The sequence below is a fragment of the Antennarius striatus genome, chromosome 4 (assembly GCF_040054535.1).
Source record: "Antennarius striatus isolate MH-2024 chromosome 4, ASM4005453v1, whole genome shotgun sequence".
NCBI classification, from domain to species: Eukaryota; Metazoa; Chordata; class Actinopteri; order Lophiiformes; family Antennariidae; genus Antennarius; species Antennarius striatus.
Window position 1 is genome coordinate 24,827,288 of NC_090779.1, and position 21,357 is coordinate 24,848,644.

At 48.6% G+C, this 21,357-nt stretch overlaps 1 protein-coding gene and 1 non-coding gene across 9 annotated transcripts; both read right to left on the reverse strand.

Annotated features, from left to right (window-relative positions):
• Positions 1-2,799: 2,799 nt before the first annotated feature.
• Positions 2,800-19,427, reverse strand: ppip5k1b (diphosphoinositol pentakisphosphate kinase 1b). Of its 8 annotated transcripts, XM_068312234.1 has the most exons (29): positions 19,259-19,427; positions 16,159-16,577; positions 15,641-15,836; positions 15,457-15,547; positions 15,245-15,330; positions 15,013-15,167; positions 14,815-14,916; positions 14,581-14,742; positions 14,386-14,507; positions 14,209-14,310; positions 14,001-14,087; positions 13,811-13,886; positions 13,599-13,708; positions 12,512-12,597; positions 12,194-12,319; positions 11,105-11,226; positions 9,367-9,549; positions 9,158-9,299; positions 8,867-9,090; positions 8,670-8,797; positions 8,491-8,605; positions 8,303-8,410; positions 8,119-8,235; positions 7,897-8,037; positions 7,699-7,807; positions 7,193-7,345; positions 4,201-4,338; positions 4,011-4,124; positions 2,800-3,875 (listed from the first exon to the last, which is right to left on the reverse strand). In XM_068312234.1, the coding sequence occupies exons 2-29, from the start codon at positions 16,321-16,323 to the stop codon at positions 3,784-3,786; spliced, it is 3,552 nt and encodes a 1,183-aa protein (XP_068168335.1). In that variant the 5' UTR covers positions 16,324-16,577; positions 19,259-19,427; the 3' UTR covers positions 2,800-3,783. The 8 variants fall into 8 exon arrangements, 7 of the variants coding, with proteins under 7 accessions (XP_068168335.1, XP_068168337.1, XP_068168333.1 ...); XM_068312236.1 differs by lacking the exon at positions 7,193-7,345; XM_068312232.1 differs by having other exon boundaries at positions 7,897-8,235.
• A 462-nt stretch (positions 19,428-19,889) lies between these two features.
• On the reverse strand, positions 19,890-19,961 carry trnae-uuc (transfer RNA glutamic acid (anticodon UUC)). Its single transcript has one exon. It is a non-coding gene; the product is annotated as a tRNA-Glu (tRNA).
• Between the last annotated feature and the right edge of the window lie 1,396 nt (positions 19,962-21,357).

Sequence of the window (21,357 nt, forward strand, 5' to 3'; positions counted from 1 at the left end):
ACATTCCCAAATTGTGTGACGAACAATTTCAAATTATTCCGACCTGTTTTTCCACCTCCACTTCTTAAGTCTCTCTGCTTGTTTCTTTGCCTGGCCTCCCTTTAACTCCACCACATTCTATGAGTCCATTATGCACCGTTTAAAGGCAGACATCTTTTCTTCTTACACTATTCCAACAGCTGAGAACGCACAAGTAAGCACAGCTTAGTGTCAACTTTTTAAGGAGGCGAAGCGAGGCTTCAGAATTGCATTTCATGCCCGTTCGTAGAGCTTTTATCAACCCATCTGTGATACTTTCTGGGGGGAAAAAGAAGCTTTTTAATGTCTGGATCAGGTTTTCTGGATGGTGTGATGTGTCGCGTTGTGTTTGAATAATGTTTTTACAAAGTTGGAGGATTCCAAATACGCGGCCTTGGGATTCCCAAAGGCGTCAGTAGAAAGCTGTGAATCTGTGAGGACTGAACTGTGTGACGAATGCACTATACAGGAGATTTATTTTTCTGAATGTAGAGTTGGTACGACCATGTGAATGCTGCTGAACAAAAAACAAAGGATATAAAATGAATAAAATCAAAAAAACAAAAACAAAAAAAACACTACTCACCAACCGAAGAACAACAGAAATACATTTTTGGGGGCGTGCGGGGAGAGCAGATTTTTATTTATGACAAATCGTCATTTCCCTTATGGTTCTGGCGAGTTAGAAAGTGACCGATATCCCATAATAAACAATAACAGTAACACAGAAATAGTACTAACTGCAGCTGCAAGTTTTTCCTTTTCCTGAATATGACTTGAAACACATGCAGACTCAAAAACCATCAAATGAAACGAACCAAACCTACACAGATTTGTACATATCACTCCGGAAAAGACGACAAAATGCGACAGATTTACCGTTAAAAAAAAACAAAAAAAACAACTGATAACTGCTCATTTTGGAGGATTTTAGCGACAGTCTGAACAAAAACCGGAAGAAAAAAAAAAAAACTACACAAGACAGAGAAAGAAGAAAAAAAAAAAAGAGCATCTTTCAGTTTGACGCATTAAAATGAAATTATCATCCGTCCATCTGATCTCTGCATGTGATTTATTTAGTTATAATCCTGAATGTAATTGTTTAACATAGAAATAATAATAATAATAATAAAAAATACAACGCTATTTTAAAGAGGTATATTTGAAAAAAGCTAGTTGTCCTCTAACTGGTACGGAGATGACCTGCGGTATTATAAAACCGGGCTGTGCTTTTTATCGTTTGCCCTATTAACACGTTGTTAACAAGCTGTACTGGTAGTTCTGTTTATTCTCTTTGTTTGCATCGTATTGATCTTAGTTTTTGTTTTTTTTCCTTCAGTGCAATATTCAATATCTGTCTCTTTAAATCTAACTGGTAAAACTAGAACTTCTGAGAATTTATTGTAAAAGGGAAACAGCCCTCCGATCATCCAATAAACTACATTCAAATGTAAAAGTGGTTTTTTTTCTGTGTGTGTTTGTCCTTTTGATGACATCATCGTTCTTTTTCACCCTCTGCTTTGGACGATTTATCTAATTCTTGTTGCCCCTTCTCGTTACCATGACGACAAACTTTTTGGAGGAGGCCTAGCGGGGGGAGTGGAGGATGGATGGTGGGAGCGGAGGTGACACCTCGACACCCTCCTACCTCTCTTGTCAGGTTTGGATGGAGATCAGATGAGGGTAATTCTCTCGTCAGCGGGGCAGATAGTTGCCCTCGTCTTCCTCTCTTTGCCTCCCACTCCTTCATTTGCATTCTGGTGATGAAGTAAACGCTGACTCACCGGATGGGAGGACGTTCAGTCTGGGTCGCAGCGACCTGATGAGGGAAACAGATGTTAGAGAATCCTTCTACCCCCCGTTTTCACCGGGGGACCAATCAATAATCAATCAATCAATAATGATGCAATTTTTAAAAATCTAGATATATTTTCTTTTTTTTAATTTAATTTATGATGTCACATGACCATCATCATGGTTCTTACCATGAACTGGTTCAGGACAGAACCAGTTGGGACAGAACCAGTTCAGAACTGGTTCTGGTCCAAGCGATGATGTCATCCTTTGGCTTCCGGTGAGTTGGCGCTCGTCTCCTTCTTTCCATTCTCCCTCAGAGGACTCTATTACATCTGGGGGTGTCTCCATGGCGACGCATGGGGGCAACAGGAGGAGGCGTGAGTCATCACTATTGGAGAAAGCTGTTTGAGAAGGGGGGGGGGGGAGTAACAGAGAAATGGAGTAAAAGGAGAAAAGAAGGAGGTGTGGAGGAGGTGAAAGGGTGAGAGGGGGGAAGGATGAAGGGAATGAAAAGAGTGAGGAGTGAAGGGAGCACTGAAAAGGAGAAAATAGAAAAAGAGAAGAGAAAGAAAAAAAGAGATTAAAGAAAGGGGGAGGGAAGAGGAGCAGAAAGAGACGAGGAGGAGGAGGAGGTGAGGAGGAGGAGGAGGAATGACAAGGAGCTTTGTTTATGGGGCAATAACAGGATTATGTGTCTGGACTGTCAGACATTAATAAAACACACACACACACACACACACACACACACACACACACACACACACACACACACACACTGCAACATAAACACACAAAGATACACAGACAGAAACACACAGAACACATTAAAACACACACACAAAAAGCAACACACACCCAAACACACACGGAAGTACAAACACACACACACACACACACACAAACACACACACACACACACACAAAGCAACACACACCCAAACACACACTTTTCGTGATAAACTGAAGGGACTTTTTTTTTTTTGTTTCATGGATTTTTATTTTCTTCCATTTCAAACTGAAATGTTTCACAAATGAAATCTTCACTTCGTTCTGGAACAAAAACCTTAAATATTCACATAAATACTGAACTAAAATCAAAGCCTTCAGGTACAAAATGAAAACACTAAAACATCGGTTTGTTCTACGTCTGTCCGTCTGGAGTTCAGAGTCCGACAGAAACACACTAAAGAATTCTTTGGTGATTTAAATTTAAATTCTATTTTTACCTGAGATCAGCCTGAATTCTTTTCTACGTCACTAAAAACAGAGCGAGTCCAAATATTTCATGATATTCCACTGCTGCTGTGAACAGAACTCTGTTATAAAAATATTTATGCATCAAATATTTCATCCTCAGCAGTGAAATTTATGTTTTCAGTCGGGATTCGACAGAATTCAGGAATCTGAATCCATTTTCTGAGACAAAAATCTCAGATCGTTCCGTCGAGTTTGACAGAAAACGAAGCATCGGTCGCACGTCTGGAAAATTCATTCAGCTGCAGCGGGAAAAAAATGTGAATGAACCGCTGGTGACTCAGTAATAAACAGAACCAGAACCAGAACCGAATTGGAACTGGAACCAGAACTGGAACCAGAATCGGAATCAAAATTGGAAACAGAACCAGAAGCGGCAATGGAAACAGAACTGGAACCAGAACCGGAACCAGAACCAGGGCTGGTTGGCAGAAAACTACGCATGTGGAGAAAACTATTCAGAATAAATAATCAGCAGGCACTGATGTTGCTTTGGAATAAACAGCATCACAATTAAAGTGAAGGCACTGAGGAGGAGGAGGAGGAGGAGGAGGATGAAGAGGAGGAGGAGCAGCTGGTCCGTTGGCGTCAGGCGCTCCGGGTTCTGCCCACCAGAGGTTTGGTGAACGTGAACCAGAGGACAGACAGGCGTCTCCAGGGAGGGAGTTGGGCCCTCAGATACCCAGAAACCCTTGCGTTTTCCCGACGCTCCGCTTACTCACTGAAGCTGAAATTGAGGGCGGCGCTCTCGGTGAGGGGGGAGGAGGGGCCGGCGCTGGACACGGCACTGGACGGGACGCTGCCGTCTGCAAAACGAGCAGAAACACGAGGAAAACGTCAGGAAGCAACGGCGTCAGATTCCTGTTTCTGATTGGCTCTGGATCAGCTGAGGGGGCGGGGCCAAGCTGAAGAGGGCCCCCCCCCCCCGTTAAAACACTCACGCCACAGCGGCCGGCTCGGCGGCCGGAGGGACGTCTCAGACCCGGAGGAGGACAGCGGCTGATGGGGGGTGTAGAGAGACGTCTGGCTGTGGGAGTCAAACAGGCAGGACAGCGCTGCGGAGAAGACGTCCAATCAGCGGTCAGTCAGGACGGCTAAACCCCCCCCCCCCCCGATGGCGGCTCCGCCCACCTCTCATGGTCTTGGCGTGGGCCTCGCTGCTGCTCTCACACACGGCGTTCAGGAACTCATCCACCTGCTTCAGCGACAGCGAGTTGTGCAGCGTCTCCAGGGGGTGGATGGACGGAACCATGGAACAGCCTTCGAAGCCTGCAGCGCAGAGGGGGGGCGGGCATAAACACACACCGCTGTAGGGCTGATGGGACGGCGGCGTCGCCGCGGTTCTCTCTCTCTCTCTGTGCATGCTGGTTCCCGCCTTTCTCTCAAAGCCGCGTTTTGATTGGTTAATTCGGCCTCGGGTTCGACGTGAGCGGCTCGTTTTATTCAGTGACAGAAGTTACGTTTTTAAGTTTCTGGATCATTTATGTGCAGAAAGTAAACTCAAATGTCTGCAGCAAGATAAAAATGACCTGTAGGGTCAGATCTGTCCACAAGGGGGCGCCACAGACGAGATCAAGATTTCAACAGCAGGAAATTCTGATGAGACGCTTCCTGTGTTCAGAATAAACTGTTTGTCCTCCTTCAGAGATAAAACGATTAAAGGATTTAATGGACAATACGACCACGCCGGCTCCGTCTAAAGAGTTAACTCTGGTTTTATCGGGACGGGACGGCGCCGTCCCAGGAATGAAGCACAGAACGCCCGGAGGCGATGGGCAGAGATCGGATCAGGACAGGGTGAAGCAGAGGTCGGAGGATCGCTGATGATCCGGGAGGTTTTCTATTCCCTCCATGTGAAGTAAAAACAGAAAACAGGAGTTTTAAAGAGATGAGACAAGAGGAGAGGAAGACGTTCCAAAAATAGTAAAAAGTTCTTCCAGCCAAAGGTTCCCAGAAAATCTGTTCCTGATGTAAAAACAGCCTCCGGATCTCAACACGCATGAATACGATCAATTATATCTGCAGAACCCTGGTAGCTTATTACATCCTGATCAATTTCTTTATTAAGGTCACACACAAGGTCAAGAAGCGCTCCAGACTGAATCATCCCTTCATGAGCAGAATAAAAATTAAAAATTAAAAAGGAGGAGACGACCTCGACGCTCAAGGAAAAGTAATTTAGAGGATCTGTGGGAGACGCAGCAGTCGGCCTGATTCTGAGAACAGAACTTCTGTCTGTTCTCCGACTGCCAAACTTCCGTTTACCTGCGGACAGGAAGTTTAATTCACTACCGGTTGGCTTCACTTCCTGTCTGACAAAAGATTTCAGGTCTGAAACTTCCTCCTTCTTCTTTTTCTTTTTCCTCTTGTCAGAGGGGTCGATGTTTCTCAAACTATCTCAAACTATTTGAAGCTGAAATACTTGCATGACGCCGTTTGAGGCTACCCTGGAAACGCTAAACCCCAAACTGAAGAAACGAACAGAAACAGACGAAGGCGAAACATCGTCTGCGTGTTCAGATGTTTCTAACCCTGTTGAAAAAAAGCAGGATGGAAGGAAACGGCGGCAGGCAGAGCAGCTGGGGTTAGAGGTGGCAGCCAGAAACAACACAACATGGACGGCGTGTGGTCAACAAAACCCAAAGAAGTGCTTTCCCTTTAAAAAAAAAAAAAAAAAAAAAAATGCTCATGCAAGATTAAAAAAAAAGTTAAAAAAACTAAATAAACGTGAAGAAATGCAGACGTACCGTTGGTCGGATGCCTGGCAAACGACACAGAAAACCTCTTTACTGCCGGCATTGAGAGCAGCTCTGAGGAGATAAGAGAGTAACTGGTGTTACTGGTCGGCTGGTTCCCGCCTGTCTGCCTGCCTGGTTCAGAACCCGTCTGTCTGACGGCACGGAAAAGAGTCGCGTCTGGATGAAGAGGAGGAAACCAGGAGGAGATGAGGAGCGGACGATGGACTGGACGACGTGCCGGGGCGGGGGTGACCTTTGACCCTAACCGGCGACCTTTATTTCTTCATCACCTGAGCTGTTGTTGAGTTTGTTTCCAGTTTTTAAGCGTCGTGAAAAGTCGTTGCGTGGACGGCACATATAAAAGCTAGCAGGGGTAGCGTGTTAGCTTAGCTTAGCATACATAAAAGGCTACAGGAGGGAATGAGTCGCTAGGCTCCGCCCAAAGATATCAGATTGATAGCCGACGCTCGGCTCTGATTGGCTGAAGGGATATTATTATCTTATAACCAAGAGCAAATGGCTTCATCCTTCAGTTCCTCATCTCACCACCGGAGGGCGACGGCGACACGAGGCGGCAGCGGGCTACACCGGCCCTCCAGTTCCAGCTTAAGATTCCAGATGTCCAAAATAAGCTTAAGGACACTAAAATGTCACACAAACTTTTTCATTTTGACAACATGAAAATAAATTATGAATAAATTATGAATAAATTATGAATAAATTATGAATGAATGACGGAATAAACTCATGCAAACTCGACAAAAGCGTGAGAAACGAAACCTTCTGGAGGTTTTGTTTATCTCCTTTATTAGTGAAGGTTTTACGTCACGAGTCGCGTTTCCCTTTAGAACCCGTTCAGGAGAAGGTGATTGGAGGACGATCGCTGACATCATCAGTGTGGGGGGCGGGGCCTCCGATCAGAGCGACGCCTCGTACGTCTAATCGTCCTCTGACTTCAGCTGCATTAAAAGGGGGGAATATGGGGTGCGTTCCAAACAGCAAGCTGCTTCTCAACGTAATTTTTGGAAAAATTAAAAGACGAATCTGGACGCAAAAACAAAAATGTTTACCGCTGATCGTGGACTAAAAATTTCCGAGAATACGGTGGGAGCTGCATACCCACATGCACAGAGAGAGAGGAGTGGGGGGCATTCAACACATCGCTTCCCCCACGAGCCAACGGGCCGCATGCATCAGCATCGCCCCCTGCTGTCAAATCAGCCCCCCGGCCATGCAGGTGTGGCTCCAGCCGCGTGATTGGAGGAAACAAAGGAGCCGTGATTAAATTAAAAAGACAAATAAAGTCTAAAAAAATCAAAAGCAAAAAAAAAAAAAAGCAGAGGAAGAAGCGTCTGGTGGGGGGGGGGGGGGCGGAGTGAACGTACCAAACATGCCCACCTGACACGGCAGGCTGCCGGGCGACAGGGGGGGCTTTCGGTGCAGGTGGGGGTGGTGTGTGCGGACGTAGTCCAGCAGGTTGGGGGCGCTACAGGACACCCCCAGGGCGGAGGCGCTGAAGAGGCCCGAGCAGAGAGAGCCTGCATGGGGGGGGGTTAATGATTGTTACACTGCATGCCATTATTCAGAACAAACTGGAGCCGTGTGTGTGTGTGTGTGTGTGTGTGTGTGTGTGTGTGTGTGTGTGTGTGTGTGTGTGTATTAGACTGAATGAGCCACTAATTCGTTCCATGTTAATATTGGATCACCACCGGGGGTGAAGAACAGATCCAGGATCACGTGATGATTCACATGAGGTAGAAACCAGGATGAAGGGAGAGGTGGTGAGCTAACACACACACACACACACACACACACACACACACACACACACACACACACACACACACACACACACACACACACACACACACACACACGGGGGGGTGCCCACCTAGCCCGATGGTGGGTTTGATCTCGGGGGACTGGCGTGAGCAGGAGTGGAACAGCCGGTGGGAGGTGCAGCCTTTGCAGGGCAGAGTGGGCGGAGTCTCAGAGAGCACCTGGGCGGAGCCACGGAGACAAAGGGGTTAATTAACACAACACCCCCACCCACTCTAAATCAGAGCCCTGACCCTCCCTGACGCCGTACCTCCATGGAGCCCGCCTTGCGGCTGCGGATCATGGGCGACCGTCGCTGGATGCTGATTGGCTCAGAGACAGGAAGCGCCTGGTCGGGCTGGTCCTGGGTCAGGTCCTCCAGGCTGCCCTGGTTGGGCTTCTTGTCTTGATTCTGATTGGACGAAGGAGACGATGGGGACACGTTTGCACGTTTCAGACGCGACCGCGTCGGACAGGAAAGCAGGAGACACACCTCAGAGGACGCCGGGCGGAAGCCACAGCCGAGGGGGGCGTTGTCCTCGTCCTCGCAGCCCTTCACCCCCGGACTGAAGTGGAGCTCCACGTGGAAACGCTCCTCTGACGTCGGCTCCTGGAGTAAAAGAATCAAACGTTAAATGCAATGCCAAGGAGTCGCCGCTGGGGGGCGCCGCCCTCACCTTGTCGTTGTCCTCGTACAGCATGATGACGATCTGCGTCATGTAGTTGAGCTCCGTGACGGCGCTCAGGTAGTCCATCGCCTGCCTCCACTGCCAGTCCTTCTCCTCCTGACCAATGAAAAAAAGGCTTTCAAACGCAACACAGGAAACGTTTGTACAGGAAACAGGAAGTGGTGGGCGGGGCTTACGTCCAGCAGGCCCCCGTAGCGGAAGACGCTGAGCAGCGAGTGGACGTGGCTCTCGCTGGTGAAGTACAGACGCGTCCGGACGTGACGGCCGGGAGACATGACGCCGCGGGAGTACCTGGGGGGGGAGGGGGTTCAGTCACCACGTCAACGTGTGTGTGTGTGTGTGCGTGTGATCTCACAGGGGGTGGAGCTTGTTCACCGCCTCGTCCTCGTGCGTCCTCTGCAGGTCCAGCTGGATCTTCTTCATCAGCGGGACGCAGTACGCCTGGGCGATGTCCAGCTTCTCCGCCTTGCTGATGCCGTACTCCTGACGACAGGAATCGCCGTTGGAACACCGAGAGAAACAGGAAGCACGTGTTCGGGAACGCTCTCCAACCTGCGGGATGACGATGTCGGCCAGAGCGCGCGACAGCCGGAACAGCTCGCGCGTGTCCTCCAGCGCCAGCGAGGCGTTGTGCTGCGTGTCGTACTTGATGCAGTCGTAGATGTCGGGGATCTTGCTGATGTCGTAGCGTCCGCTCTTCATGCGGAAGTCTCTCTCCAGCTTGGACCAGCGCTGCAGCATCAGCTCCAGCGTCTCGCTGTGGTACAGCTGCAGGTCTGAGGAGGAGAGGACGTGATTGGTCGCCTTCGGAACGCCTCCACGCCGATCGGGTTCCGGTTCTACCTGCAGACTTGGGGTCCTCCAGCCGCTTGCGGATCTGCGAGGTGAGGCTCTGGATGAGGGCGTAGACCTTGTCGCAGGTTCTCACCGGGTTCTGGATGACCTTCATGGAGTTCTCCAGCGATGGGCTGCCGGTCGGCGTCAACTGAGGTGAAACCAGAACGTCAAGACGCCAACAGGAAACAGCTGGAGGCGCGACGACTTCCTCACACCTTCTGGTGGTCCTCCTGCGTGAAGTCCAGGTCCTTCTGCATGATCTCGTGCAGCCTGGTCTTCACCTTCTGCTGGCAGTCGGTCAGGGAGTCGCTGTCGCTGTCCAGCAGGCCGTTCATGTTGGCGCTCTTCACCATCTGCACCAAGATGGGGGTTAACTCCCCCTCCAGCGCCAGGAGACCCTGCGGAGAAACCAGCTCCTGTTCCAGTGTTCCTTGTTTGCGTCCTCACGTCTTTGACGCACATTTTATTGACGGGGACGCACGATCGCCACACCGAGTGTCTCCCTGGGACAATTTGTCCGTTTCTCCACTTAAATTCTGAACCTGTCAATCTCCGTTACGTATTGATCTCGTCACGAGACTCACCTGCGTCATTCTGCCTTATTAATATCGACCAAACGGCGACACGACGTCTGTGCGTTTTACACACTGTGTGAGAGAGAAGTTAGTTCGACCCCCCAGAGAACAAGAAGAGTTCTGTTGGGTTTGTCTGTCAAAACGCTTTGGAACGTCTGCTGGTGTCATTAAGCGCTGTATGAATAAAGGTTGATTGATTGATTGACTGATTGATTATCACCACGCCTCCAAAAAAGATGCAAAAATTGGATAAAGCGAGAGACAAAGAGAGATTTGTTGAATAAAAAAAAAAAAAAAAAGTTCAAGAAAATGTCACGATATTATTACAGATATTATTACAGGTATTACTACAGTTATTACTACAGTTATTACTACAGATATTACTGCAGATATTACTGCAGATATTACTACAGGTATTACTACAGTTATTACTACAGATATTATTACAGATATTACTACAGGTATTACTACAGTTATTACTACAGATATAACTACAGATATTACTGCAGATATTACTACAGGTATTACTACAGATATTACTACAGGTATTACTACAGATATTATGACAGATATTACTACAGGTATTACTACAGATATTACTACAGGTATTACTACAGATATTATGACAGATATTATTACAGATATTACTACAGATATTACTACAGGTATTACTACAGGTATTACTACAGATATTACTACAGATATTACTGCAGATATTACTACAGATATTACTACAGGTATTACTACAGGTATTACTACAGATATTACTACAGGTATTACTACAGATATTACTGCAGATATTACTACAGATATTACTACAGATATTACTACAGGTATTATTACAGATATTACTGCAGATATTACTGCAGATATTACTGCAGATATTACTGCAGATATTACTGCAGATATTACTGCAGATATTACTACAGGTATTACTACATGTGTGTGAAGGTTCTGTCAGCTTGATCCAGCGTCCACAGGAGAAAATATGAATTAAAGGCAAAGAAAACTATTGAGTGAAAAGTAAAAGTGAAAAATAAACTGTATTACATCTTTATTTATTAATAAAACAGTTTTTTTATTGACTACCAGGCTTTTTTGATAAAACTAATATATAATTTTACTCTTTTATTTTTTTTACTTAAACAGTTATGATGTCGTTATTAATAAAGACATTATAATTAACAGTTTGCTTGGTTTTTATATTGTACTATTGGCTGAAGTCAATCCTTGCATACGCTTCTACCGTAAATTCTGTTATTACTTTTGGGATGCACAAATTTTTCTTGAAGCGCATCCCAGAATGCGCTGCTTTCTGCTCCTCTGACATTCTCCAAATTCAGAAACGCGTTCAGAGGAAACCCGATGTGTTTTCTACCTTTGCGAACGCAGCGGCGGTCATCTGCACGCGGCCCTCGTCGGAGGCGTAGATCTTCAGGTCGTGGCGGTAGGTGCTGTGCAGGCGCAGGAGGCCACAGCCCGGAAAGCCGGCGTAGTCACCTGGAGAGAGGCATGATGGGTAAACGGCTTGGCCTTCTGAGATGACACGTCGGATCAGAACGAGCTGAGGACCCAATCAGATCACACTGATGCTACATGCAGGTTCCGATGCAACGCTCCAGGACCCGTTTGGACTCCGATCGGGTTCTAATCCCTCCTGGATTAGACTCCGATCGGGTTCTAATCCCTCCTGGATTAAACCCGGCCGCATTCCAAACATCTCAAGAATGCATGAGGGAAACAAACCCAAACTGCAGTCGGATTAGTGCGGGACGATCAGCGTTAGCTCACAGCACCAGACGGCAGCCGCCTCGGATCCGCACAAACAACATCCGTCGCCACGGAAACACATCCCAGGACGGCACGAGCAAATCCACAGCAACTCAACTTTTTTTGGGGGGGGGGGGGGTCAGCAAACTGAAGCCCGTCTCTTACCGGAGTCGACGGGGGACTCGCCGCCGGGGGCCCGGCGTTTACCGGCTGGAGTTCACCACACGAGGAGGGGGGGGGGAGGGGGGGAGAGGAGAGGTGAGAACACTGGGAGGGAGAGAGGCGTGTCTGTGAAGAAGGATCGACCAATCAGGTCGTCCGTGTGACAGGTGGGTTTGGAGACTGACTGAACGCCTGAAGGGCGTCACACCGCAAACGGCGCCAGTTTCCGGGACGCAGACGTCGCTCGTTGATGGTGGAGCAGATGTGGGCGGGGTCTATCGCAATCTAAGGCGGGGCCATCACGCTCACCGTGGTGAAACGACCTTTAGGTGACCTTCAGGACGGACGAGTTTAAACACACTTCATGCATCTGGTGAAAATCCCAACATTATTTTCACATGGTGATGAAATAAAATCAGTTTCTATGGTAACCAGTATCGTGCAGCGCTACACGACACGACACACGCTACTGTGTGTTATGACACGACGTGTCTACTAACCCCGTTAGCCCCGCCCCCCGGCGCCCAGCCGGTACCTTGTCCTCCGGGGTACATGCAGCGGAACGCCCGGCCCAGCTCCTCCGCCTGGACCCGCCCCGCCGGCGTCAGCTCGCCCCCCCACTTCAGCACCAGCAGCAGAGACGGGCCGTCCCGCTTGGAGTCTGGGAAACAGGAAGTGGTCTTATTTTAATTTTTTAAATTACTAATTATTATTTATTAATTATTTAATTATTATAATAATTTATAATTATTAATATTAATAATAATTCATTTTAATTATTATTTTTTAATTAAAAAACAACAACAACAACAACAACAACTTGGTTTTAAAGCATCTTGAAGCGGACTGGTACCTTCTTCCTCGCTGGAGGCCTTCGGTTGGCCGTTACGCAGGTAGGTCAGCTGGACCTTCCTGTTGATGCCTGAGAAATGACCGTACCTGGGGAGAGAACACACTTTAGACACACACACACACACACACACACACACTCATGTGGACCGTTTGGACACACACACACACACACAGAAGAATTTAAACCATCATCAGACGTCTGGTTTAAATTTTAAAAAACCGTCGGAGTCGAGATTCCGTTTCATCCCAAAAGAAGCTGAAGATGAAGACGAGGACGGATCCGACACACACACACACACACACACACACACACACACACACACAACTCGAACCTCTCCAAACTGATTTAAACAAACGCGTTACTCTTTCCACTCACACACAAACACCAACAGCTTCCGTTTGTGCTTCAGTGGGAATCAAACGAAGCTTCGTTCAAAGCGGCTTCTAGTGGGAGAAGCTTCCTCCTGACAGATGTGTGTTCTGAAGCATGCGTGTGTGTGTGTGTGTGTGTGTGTGTGTGGTGTTAAGGGCTGGAAATGAATGTGTGTTAATTCATGATGCAGCCGAGTGGACAAAACATCAGGAACACCTTCTGATCATCAATCAAACTGTAATCCTTATCGATCTTTGCCCTGAATGAATAACCCCGTCGGGCTAACGTGTTCCTAACGTGTTCCTAACGTGTTCCTAACGTTGTGTTCACCGCCGGGATGAACGGCAGGAGGTGGAGACTCATCCTTGACGGAGAGGAGAGCGTACTGAGTGTCAGTCAAGCTGGACTCCCTTTCAGAGGCGGAACGAGGGACGAGGAGCAGGAGAGAAGAGAGAAGCAGAGAGTTAGAGACGGACCACCGCCAAACGTGTCCGTCAGCATGAGGGGGAGTGGGCGGAGCCTGGAGGGAGGGTGAGAGGACAGTATTTTCTACACTTTAAGGCGCACTGTGGTTCCTGAGGACATTAAAGGTGTTTAGGTGCACCTTAAAGCGCAGAAAATGCTATATCAAGAGGAGGGGGGAGGGGTGATGATGGCATGGATGACGTCACGTGTTCTCTGAAGGGGCGGGGCTTGAACGCCGGGCGTCACTCACATCTCCAGGACGGTCTTCAGCTGCTCCAGTTTGGATTTCTTCTCCTCGATCTCGCAGTCGTTGTGCTGACCCAGCTCCGCCAGCAGCAGGCGGGCGATGTCCAGCACCTCCTGGAAACACGGGGGTCCCCACGTCATCCTGGTGCGGCGGCGGGCGGGGGTGGGGGTGGGGGGGCGAGGACACGCCAGAACGGGCGGGGTTACGTCACTCACCTGCAGCTGCTTTGGTTTCTTCAGCTTCAGTTTTCCTGATTTGTAGCCGCCGCATTTCTCGAACAGCTCGAAGAATCTGTGGGACAGGAGAAAACCGGAGGTGGGCGTCGACCAAAGGTGGGCGTCGACCAAAGGTGGGCGTCGACCGGATGGATGCCGCTGCCGTAGTAACGTTTGTAAAAACACTCACAGAGGATGTCTGACTTCCATCTTCATCTTCTGCTTGGGGGTGCGGTCGCCGTGGCGAATGATGGCGATGACGCAGCGCAGCTCCATCCTGTAGGGGGGGCGGGAGGGGTGGGGGGTGGGGCAGAGGAGAGGACGCCACAGAGTTCACTTCCAGGAGAACAAACAGACAACACACTGATATCCTCCTCAGGTGGGGGGGGGGGGCGTACATGCTTCCTGAGGTCGTCGGGACGATGGGGATGTCTTCGGCTTCCATGGGGATGGACCAGGGGATGTGGAACTGGGGGGCCAACTCCCGCATCACCAGATTCCTGGAGAGACGGAAAAGCAAATGCGTTGTGAACCAAAACCCAGCCCCCCCCACACACACACACACAGGGACCCACCCCAGGACTTTGGCGCAGTCGTCGTAGTATTTCATGGAGTTCTTGACGAAGCTGAAGCCGTTGACGTCGCAGACGAAGGAGTGTCCGTTGGCCCGCAGCAGGTCGAAGCCGCACACCGTTTGCTGTACAAACACACGGAGGGAAGACGTTTCCATGCTGGAACTACTTTCCTGGGGGTGGGGGGGCGTTTCGTACCTTGAAGGCCATGCAGACCTTACGGGCCACCAGCTTCTCCATGGAGGTCAACATGACCGGGTAGCGGATCTCCTTCCCCTCGCTGTCCCGCTCCACCTTCCCGTCTAGGGCGGGGGATTTACGGGCTTCAGCGTGAGCGTAGTCCGGACCCACGGTGTAAACCTGGGGAAGGACACGCCCACCGGTGACGCGTGACACGTCAGAACCAACCAACCAATCATCTGCGAACGCTACCTTCACGTCGGTGCCGTCGGTGGGCATGAACTCCTCGTAAATGTAGGACCCCGTCTTCCTCACGCTGCTCTCAGGGGAGTAAACGCTGCTGCGGCTCCCGATCTGCAGCACGGGGGGGGTCAGACTGAGACTGTTTCATTCTCTACAATAATAAAGGCGAATCCAGTTTGAATCAACTTTATTAGCAGCGTCTTCTACCTTCCTGAAGAGCCTCTGGCTGCCCCCCCCAGCGGAGGTGGGGTAGTAGATGTAGACGTTGTGGTCCTCGGCACACACGGGTTTCTCCACGAAGGGTTTGGGGAACACCTCCCCGTTCACCTCCACGTGGTCCTCCCCCTCCACCAGGCTGCATTCTGCATGGGGTCAGAGGTCAGGTGTGAAGAGGGCGGAGCCTGCCAGGAAAAAAAACAACACAACAAACGGAACGCACCTTCAGGGTGGTCCGGGTCTCGGTTCAGAACGGCGTAGCGAGGAAGGTCGATGCCCTCCTCACGCAAAATCCGGTACACCTCTCTCCTGAGCGCAAAACAAACACATCCATGAATGTGTGTGTGTGTGTGTGTGTGTGTGTGTGTGTGTGTGTGTGTGTGTGTGTGTGTGTGTGTGTGTGTGTGTGTGTGTGTGTGTGTCATCAGACTCCACCTGTCCTGGATGAAATACTGCATGTTCAGGTCGTTGATGAGCAGAGGGTTCCTCAGCTCGGCGTACGCCACGGCTTTGTCCAGAGGGAAACCTGGGAAACATGGAAAGAACCGGTTACACCTGGAGCCCCTAACGTAAAAAAAATATAATAAAAAAACTCCTCTAGCTCCGCCCCCTCGCTCACCTTTGGAGTGGAAGGAGATGAGGCAGTCGCACAGCGGCCAGCGCTCCACCGGCTCCTCCAGGATCACCTCCTCGGGGAAGACGACCACGTCGATGTAGTCGAACTTGCAGAGGCGCTCCAGGATCTGAGTCATCGGCTTCGACTTGGACTTCTTGGTCATGGCGCAGATTCCCACCACGATCTGTCGCTCCGGCGGCTGGGGAAGGAGGTTTCCTGTATTAAATCCAGTTTTATCCCGATCACAAATGGACGCCTCGCACGAAACTAGCTTGTTTGACCCCCCTGAACTCAACATTCTACCTTGACCTGCACGTTTTTGTGCCTCTGGCTCCCTGAAAATGTTGTTTTTCTGTTTTGTGATTATATCTCATCAGGTTTGAGACATGTGGACCTAAAAAGGTGATCGGTTTATCTTATTATTTACGTTAATTTAAACGTTTCTGAACCCCCCCCATACTGATATTAAACCAACGACAGGTCGTATCTCCTGTGCCTCAAACTTTGCACCCGCCGCTCACCGATTGGTCGTCGTCCTCCTCCATTCGCTCGTCTCCACAGATCTCGCTCCTCATGGCGTCGCGCTCGTCGTCCTCCCAGCCGAGCACGAAGCGAGGAAGGTCCCTCCGATCCCGCCGCCGTCCCCCTCCTCCTGCCGCCGGTCCGTCGCTGGGGTCGGACATCATCGCCGGCGCCGCTGAGACATGGCTCGTCAAGCGGTTATCAGCGCCACGCCCCTACCCCCCCCCCCTCCTGGAGACGCCCGGCGCCCTGGATTGTAAAGTCCAGGTGTAGCCGGAGTGTCTGGGCGGGGGCTGATAGCAGGTGTAACGTTAGAAAAACTGTCAGGACAGAGGAGTTCTGGATTCAGGAGATAACATGCTCCAGGCCGCCTTCCTCCCCCAGGAGATACTCCACGGTCAGCGCCGCCCTCTTCGACCTGTGAAGAAGAAGAACGAGAAACAAACAGAGTGAACAAAACGCTTCCCGTCCAATCAGAAACTAGCGTGACGCGACGCCAGACGCTTCCTGTAGCTCAACTTCCTCCCTGAACTAAACTGTGTGTGTGTGTGTGGGGGGGGGGTATTTTTGATTTTTAGGGAAGCGGAACAAAGAGAGACGCTGAATTCAGGGTCACCACGACAACGGCGGTCAAAGTTCATCGTCCGCAGGAAGCGGCGACAACAAATATTCTTTACCTCCAAGAAATAGTTTTCAGCTCCTGCTGTCTCTGAATTTAGGCCACCTGCACTGCTGGAGAACAGTGTGGACTAAATTATCAGGACACTCCTCCAGATAAGAAGAACAAACTTTGTCCTTCGGTGTGTTTCAGCACGTTTCCTTGAAACGACCTTGAGATACAGGCGAGAAATAAAAACACGTACGTGACGGAATCACATTCACAACCACAACTAATCAAATATCGCAGATTTATGAGTGTGTGTGTGTGTGTGTGTGTGTCCGACACCAAAACACACTTGTTATGTAATTCCCTCGTAACTTGAGACAAAGCGAGGTGTGAACTGAAGGCCGGCCCAAAAAAAGAAATCCTGTCTGTCATGTTTGAACACAAACAGCCGCGGCTCTGCTCGCTGTCATCGTCTCGGCGTGACGCCAGCGCCGCCCTGACCCCTCCACCCCAACGCCAAAGCGCTGACTGAAGGGGAAAAGCATCCAGAGAGGCGTATCGTATCACCACGCACCACGCGGCGTGCAGGCGGCTGGTGGACGGCTGCCAGGAGGTATCTTTGGGTACCAGACGCTCCTCCTGGTGGACGAGTTCTTCCTGCTTCCTGTCAGGAATTTCAGGTTCATATATAGACTCGGAAAAAAACACGAGGCCTCTCCTGCAAGGACGCAGAAACACAAGGCGTGGGCCAAAGATAACCCGTCATCGCACGACCCCGAACCGGCGGCCTGTCACCGGTTGGGGGTCGCGGAACAGGAACAGAGTCAAATCCAAACTGAATAACTTCCGCCGGCGATGTAATGTTTCCTCTATTGTTTTGACACCAAGGACGCGACCCCAGAAACACCTGTCGGCAGATCATCACACACACAGTCTAATCCCAACCAGAAGCTAAAACATGTGACCTGACAGATTAAAATAACTTTCAACACAGAGCTCAGCGACGGGATGAAAGGGGAATAACATTCCTGGGTCTCCATTTGTTCGACTCCACACCTCTGATGGTTCAAATGAGACGTCACAAGGTCCCACAAAATAAAACTTAAAATAAAACCACAGGTCGAACCCCGACCCGAGGTGGCTTTTTCTTGAGTTTCCTATCAATTTCCTGATAATCTGAGACGTCATTTTTAATCTGTGATGAAGTCACTGACGACTTATCGTTTGTTTAACCCAACAAACCTTCACTGAAACGCTCCCGCCTCCCAGTTTCATCATCATAAAACAAAAACAAAAAAAAGTCTGCTCTCCTTGATTAAATGAATCGCCTGATTAAAAAAAGTCCCCAGCTGTCATCTGTGGAATAAAACGCCTCCAATAAAAAGCTTTTAACCTTTGAAACCGTCAGACAGGAAGCCCAGAGTCGTGTTTACAACCAGCGAGGAGAAGAAGAAGGTCATAGGCTCCAATCCTCTAAGATAAGACGAGAAATTAGAAAACGATGGAGGAATTTATCAAACTGTTTATTACTATTAATAATATTTAATATAATTTACATTACTGGGTTTTCTGGGTCAAAATGGAATGCAATTAGAACAAATCCTCATAAAGCATCAGTTCTTCTCTCACTGCAGATAACATGAAGTCATTGCATGTATACACACACACACACACACACACACACACACACACACACACACACACACACACACACACACACACACACACCACAGCTCCTTTATTTACACTACACTACAATGTTTGTGTTGGTGGTGGTCTTTAGGTCTCGATCAGCTGGTTCTCACAGACCCACAGGCCTGAGAAACAACAGAGTCAGATTTTCTACCAATTTAGTGGTTTTGAAGTCACTTTTTTTTTTTGGTGTTTTATTCTGTCTCCTTCAAAATAAAAGTCGTTCTGTTCCACATCTTTTTGTCAGATCATCTCAGGTTGAATTGAATGAAAATACATTCACTATATTCATTCAATTCAAATTCATTTAGATAATTTTGTACACCAAACACTCATAATGAATATTTTTTATTATCCTTGGAGTCATTCTTTGGAACATAAAGAGGAAAAAAAAGCGGCTCAGTTTTCAAACATAATTTACTTATATTATTTATAATTATTAGTGATTTATTATCTATTATTTATTATATATATATATATTTATGATGTATATTTATGATGTATTTTACGTCTCAGATCCCAGAATCAGAAACTATCGTGTTCATATTCAGACAAAAAGAAGGTTAAAGTCAAAGTGTTTGGGTTCTCAGGAGGTTCTGACAGGAAACTGATTCATCAGCGCTGAGTCTGATGGAGGTTTAACGGGGACAGAACACCTCAAACCGGGACTCAAACCGAACAAACTGCGTCCCATTCCGGACTGGAGCCTCCGCGCTGGGAGACAAAGACGGGGTCGCCTGCTGGTGTCCATCCGCCCGGACACAACTTTCCTCCACCGAGGGGGGAAAAGCGTGACTTACCGGCGGTAAAGCAGCGGTGGTCAGTCGGCCGCGGACATCCCGGTGTCCCCCGGCTCCACCGGACTCGGATCGGGGCTGTGAACTGTGGTTTAGGTTGTGACGCTCGCTGAAGTCGGCGTCCCGGTCATCGCGGCTGATCCGCCTGACGGCCGCTGTTCGCTTCCTGCCTTTTCTTCACCTTTTCTTTTTTTTTTTTTTTTTAAACCAAGTTTTATTTAATGCTGCGTCAGTACCGCCATCTAGCGACGGATGCTGAGAACTGCAGCCACCCACACCAGCGGACGATAGAGGGAGGTTTGTTCCACAGATAACAGTTAAATCTGAATCCTTTATTTAATTAATTAATTAATTAATTAATACCACTGGCGCAAACTTCCGTCCTTTTACACGTTTTTTAATCTTTTTTAACTCGCTTTAAATTTTAAATATTAAATTTACTGCCATCTAGAGGTCAATATTGAACATCACAGCAGCGACCTCCTGACTAGATCGAAAAATACGACTTTAAATCACCGGTTTGAAGAATTGCACGAACGGGACAACGAGTCAGACTCAGGAGGAAAGACTTTGTGTTCTTATTAGGAAATCAAAGCTGTGATTCAACGTCAATTAAGGCCGGTAACATAAATGCTTCCCATACCGGGAGTCGAACCCGGGCCGCCTGGGTGAAAACCAGGAATCCTAACCGCTAGACCATATGGGACCGGTAGGAAACCAAATGAGTAGAATAGCTAATAAACCTGTGTGTACCTGTGTACATGCACATGTATATGTATTGTATGTCTGTGTGTGTGTGTGTGTGTGTGTGTGTGTGTGTGTGTGTGTGTGTGTGTGTGTGTGTGTGTGTGTGCGCTGCAACACCAGCAGCATTCAGCCACTGAAACACGCACACACGCACACACACACACACACACACACACACACACACATGTACACACAGATTATTTATGATGAATGGATTCCTGTGAAGCAGCTGGTGAGGCATTAAAACAACATGTAAACACACACATATTAACAAATGTGAATCAGATTTCTGTCATTAATGGAATGCGGCCCATAAAGGCTTTAGGTTTCATGGGGTGAAGTTATTTAGCACCTCCTGCAGGAACCACACGCTGCTCGCCGCCATGAGACGCGCCTCACATAGACTCTACTTCCCAGAAGGCCCCGTGTGCCTGATGTGAACCTGGCACGCCGTCAAAAAAAAGGTGGAGCCCCTCGCCGTCCCATCATGCAACGGGGCATGAGAAGTCAGTCTGTGCTTTGGCACAAGGGAGTAGTGTTCACCAAAAAAAACCAGCCACCACCTCTCCCTCCTCCTCCTCCTCCTCTTCATCTTCGCTCTCACCACCGATCCTGAATTCAAAACGCTTTTTTTTTTTTTTTAAATAAAAAATGCTTTAAATTATGTAACGCATTTAAAGAAAAACGTCGCTGATGGTCGTGTTCCATTCTGAGAAACATGTGTTTGTCTATGGGTCACCTTCACATCACAGGAAACAGGTTTGAATGTGTGCAGCAGCTAATTAGCATAGCCGCTATAGAGGCGGGCTTGTTGGGACGTGTACGCCGATAAATTTAGACTTAAACCCAAATATATGTTTAAAAAGAAACAGGAAACTTTCCTTCATGTAGTTTCCATGCATGAAGAGCGTGATGAAGGGTAGTTAAGGTGAGCGGGTTCACCCGTTTCTCTCCTCCTCCCCCTCTACCGTTTACTTTCTGACATTTTTGCATTTTTCCCAAAACCACAACTGATTTTTGTACAAAATTTTGCTGAAGTTTCGCACTTCAGACTCTAGTTGTGAATCTCACATGATCACATTCAAAGGTGAAAACAGCTGCATGTCTGCTGTGGTCATAATCTTTGGGTAGGACTGTCACCTCACGGCAAGAAGGTTCTGGGTTCGATTCCTTTCTTGGTGGAGTTTGCTTTCTGGGGTCTCTCCAGGTAGTCCGACTTATTTCCACCTCCAAACATAAGCCTCTCAGGTGAACTGGTCACACCCATACCACCCACCCACGTGAGTGGCTGTTTGTGTTTTGTGTGGCCCTGCTATGAGCTGGCGTCGCAGCTGGGGTGTACCCCGCCTTTTATA

Coding starts and splice junctions, on each gene's coding strand:
- ppip5k1b (XM_068312231.1), bottom strand. CDS start 16,323: ATGATGTCCGACCCCAGCGACGGACCGGCGGCAGGAGGAGGGGGACGG. Junction 15,548..15,640: donor CATCTCCTTCCACTCCAAAG/GTGAGCGAGGGG, acceptor CATGTTTCCCAG/GTTTCCCTCTGGACAAAGCC. Junction 8,236..8,302: donor TGTACGAGGACAACGACAAG/GTGAGGGCGGCG, acceptor CTTTTACTCCAG/GAGCCGACGTCAGAGGAGCG.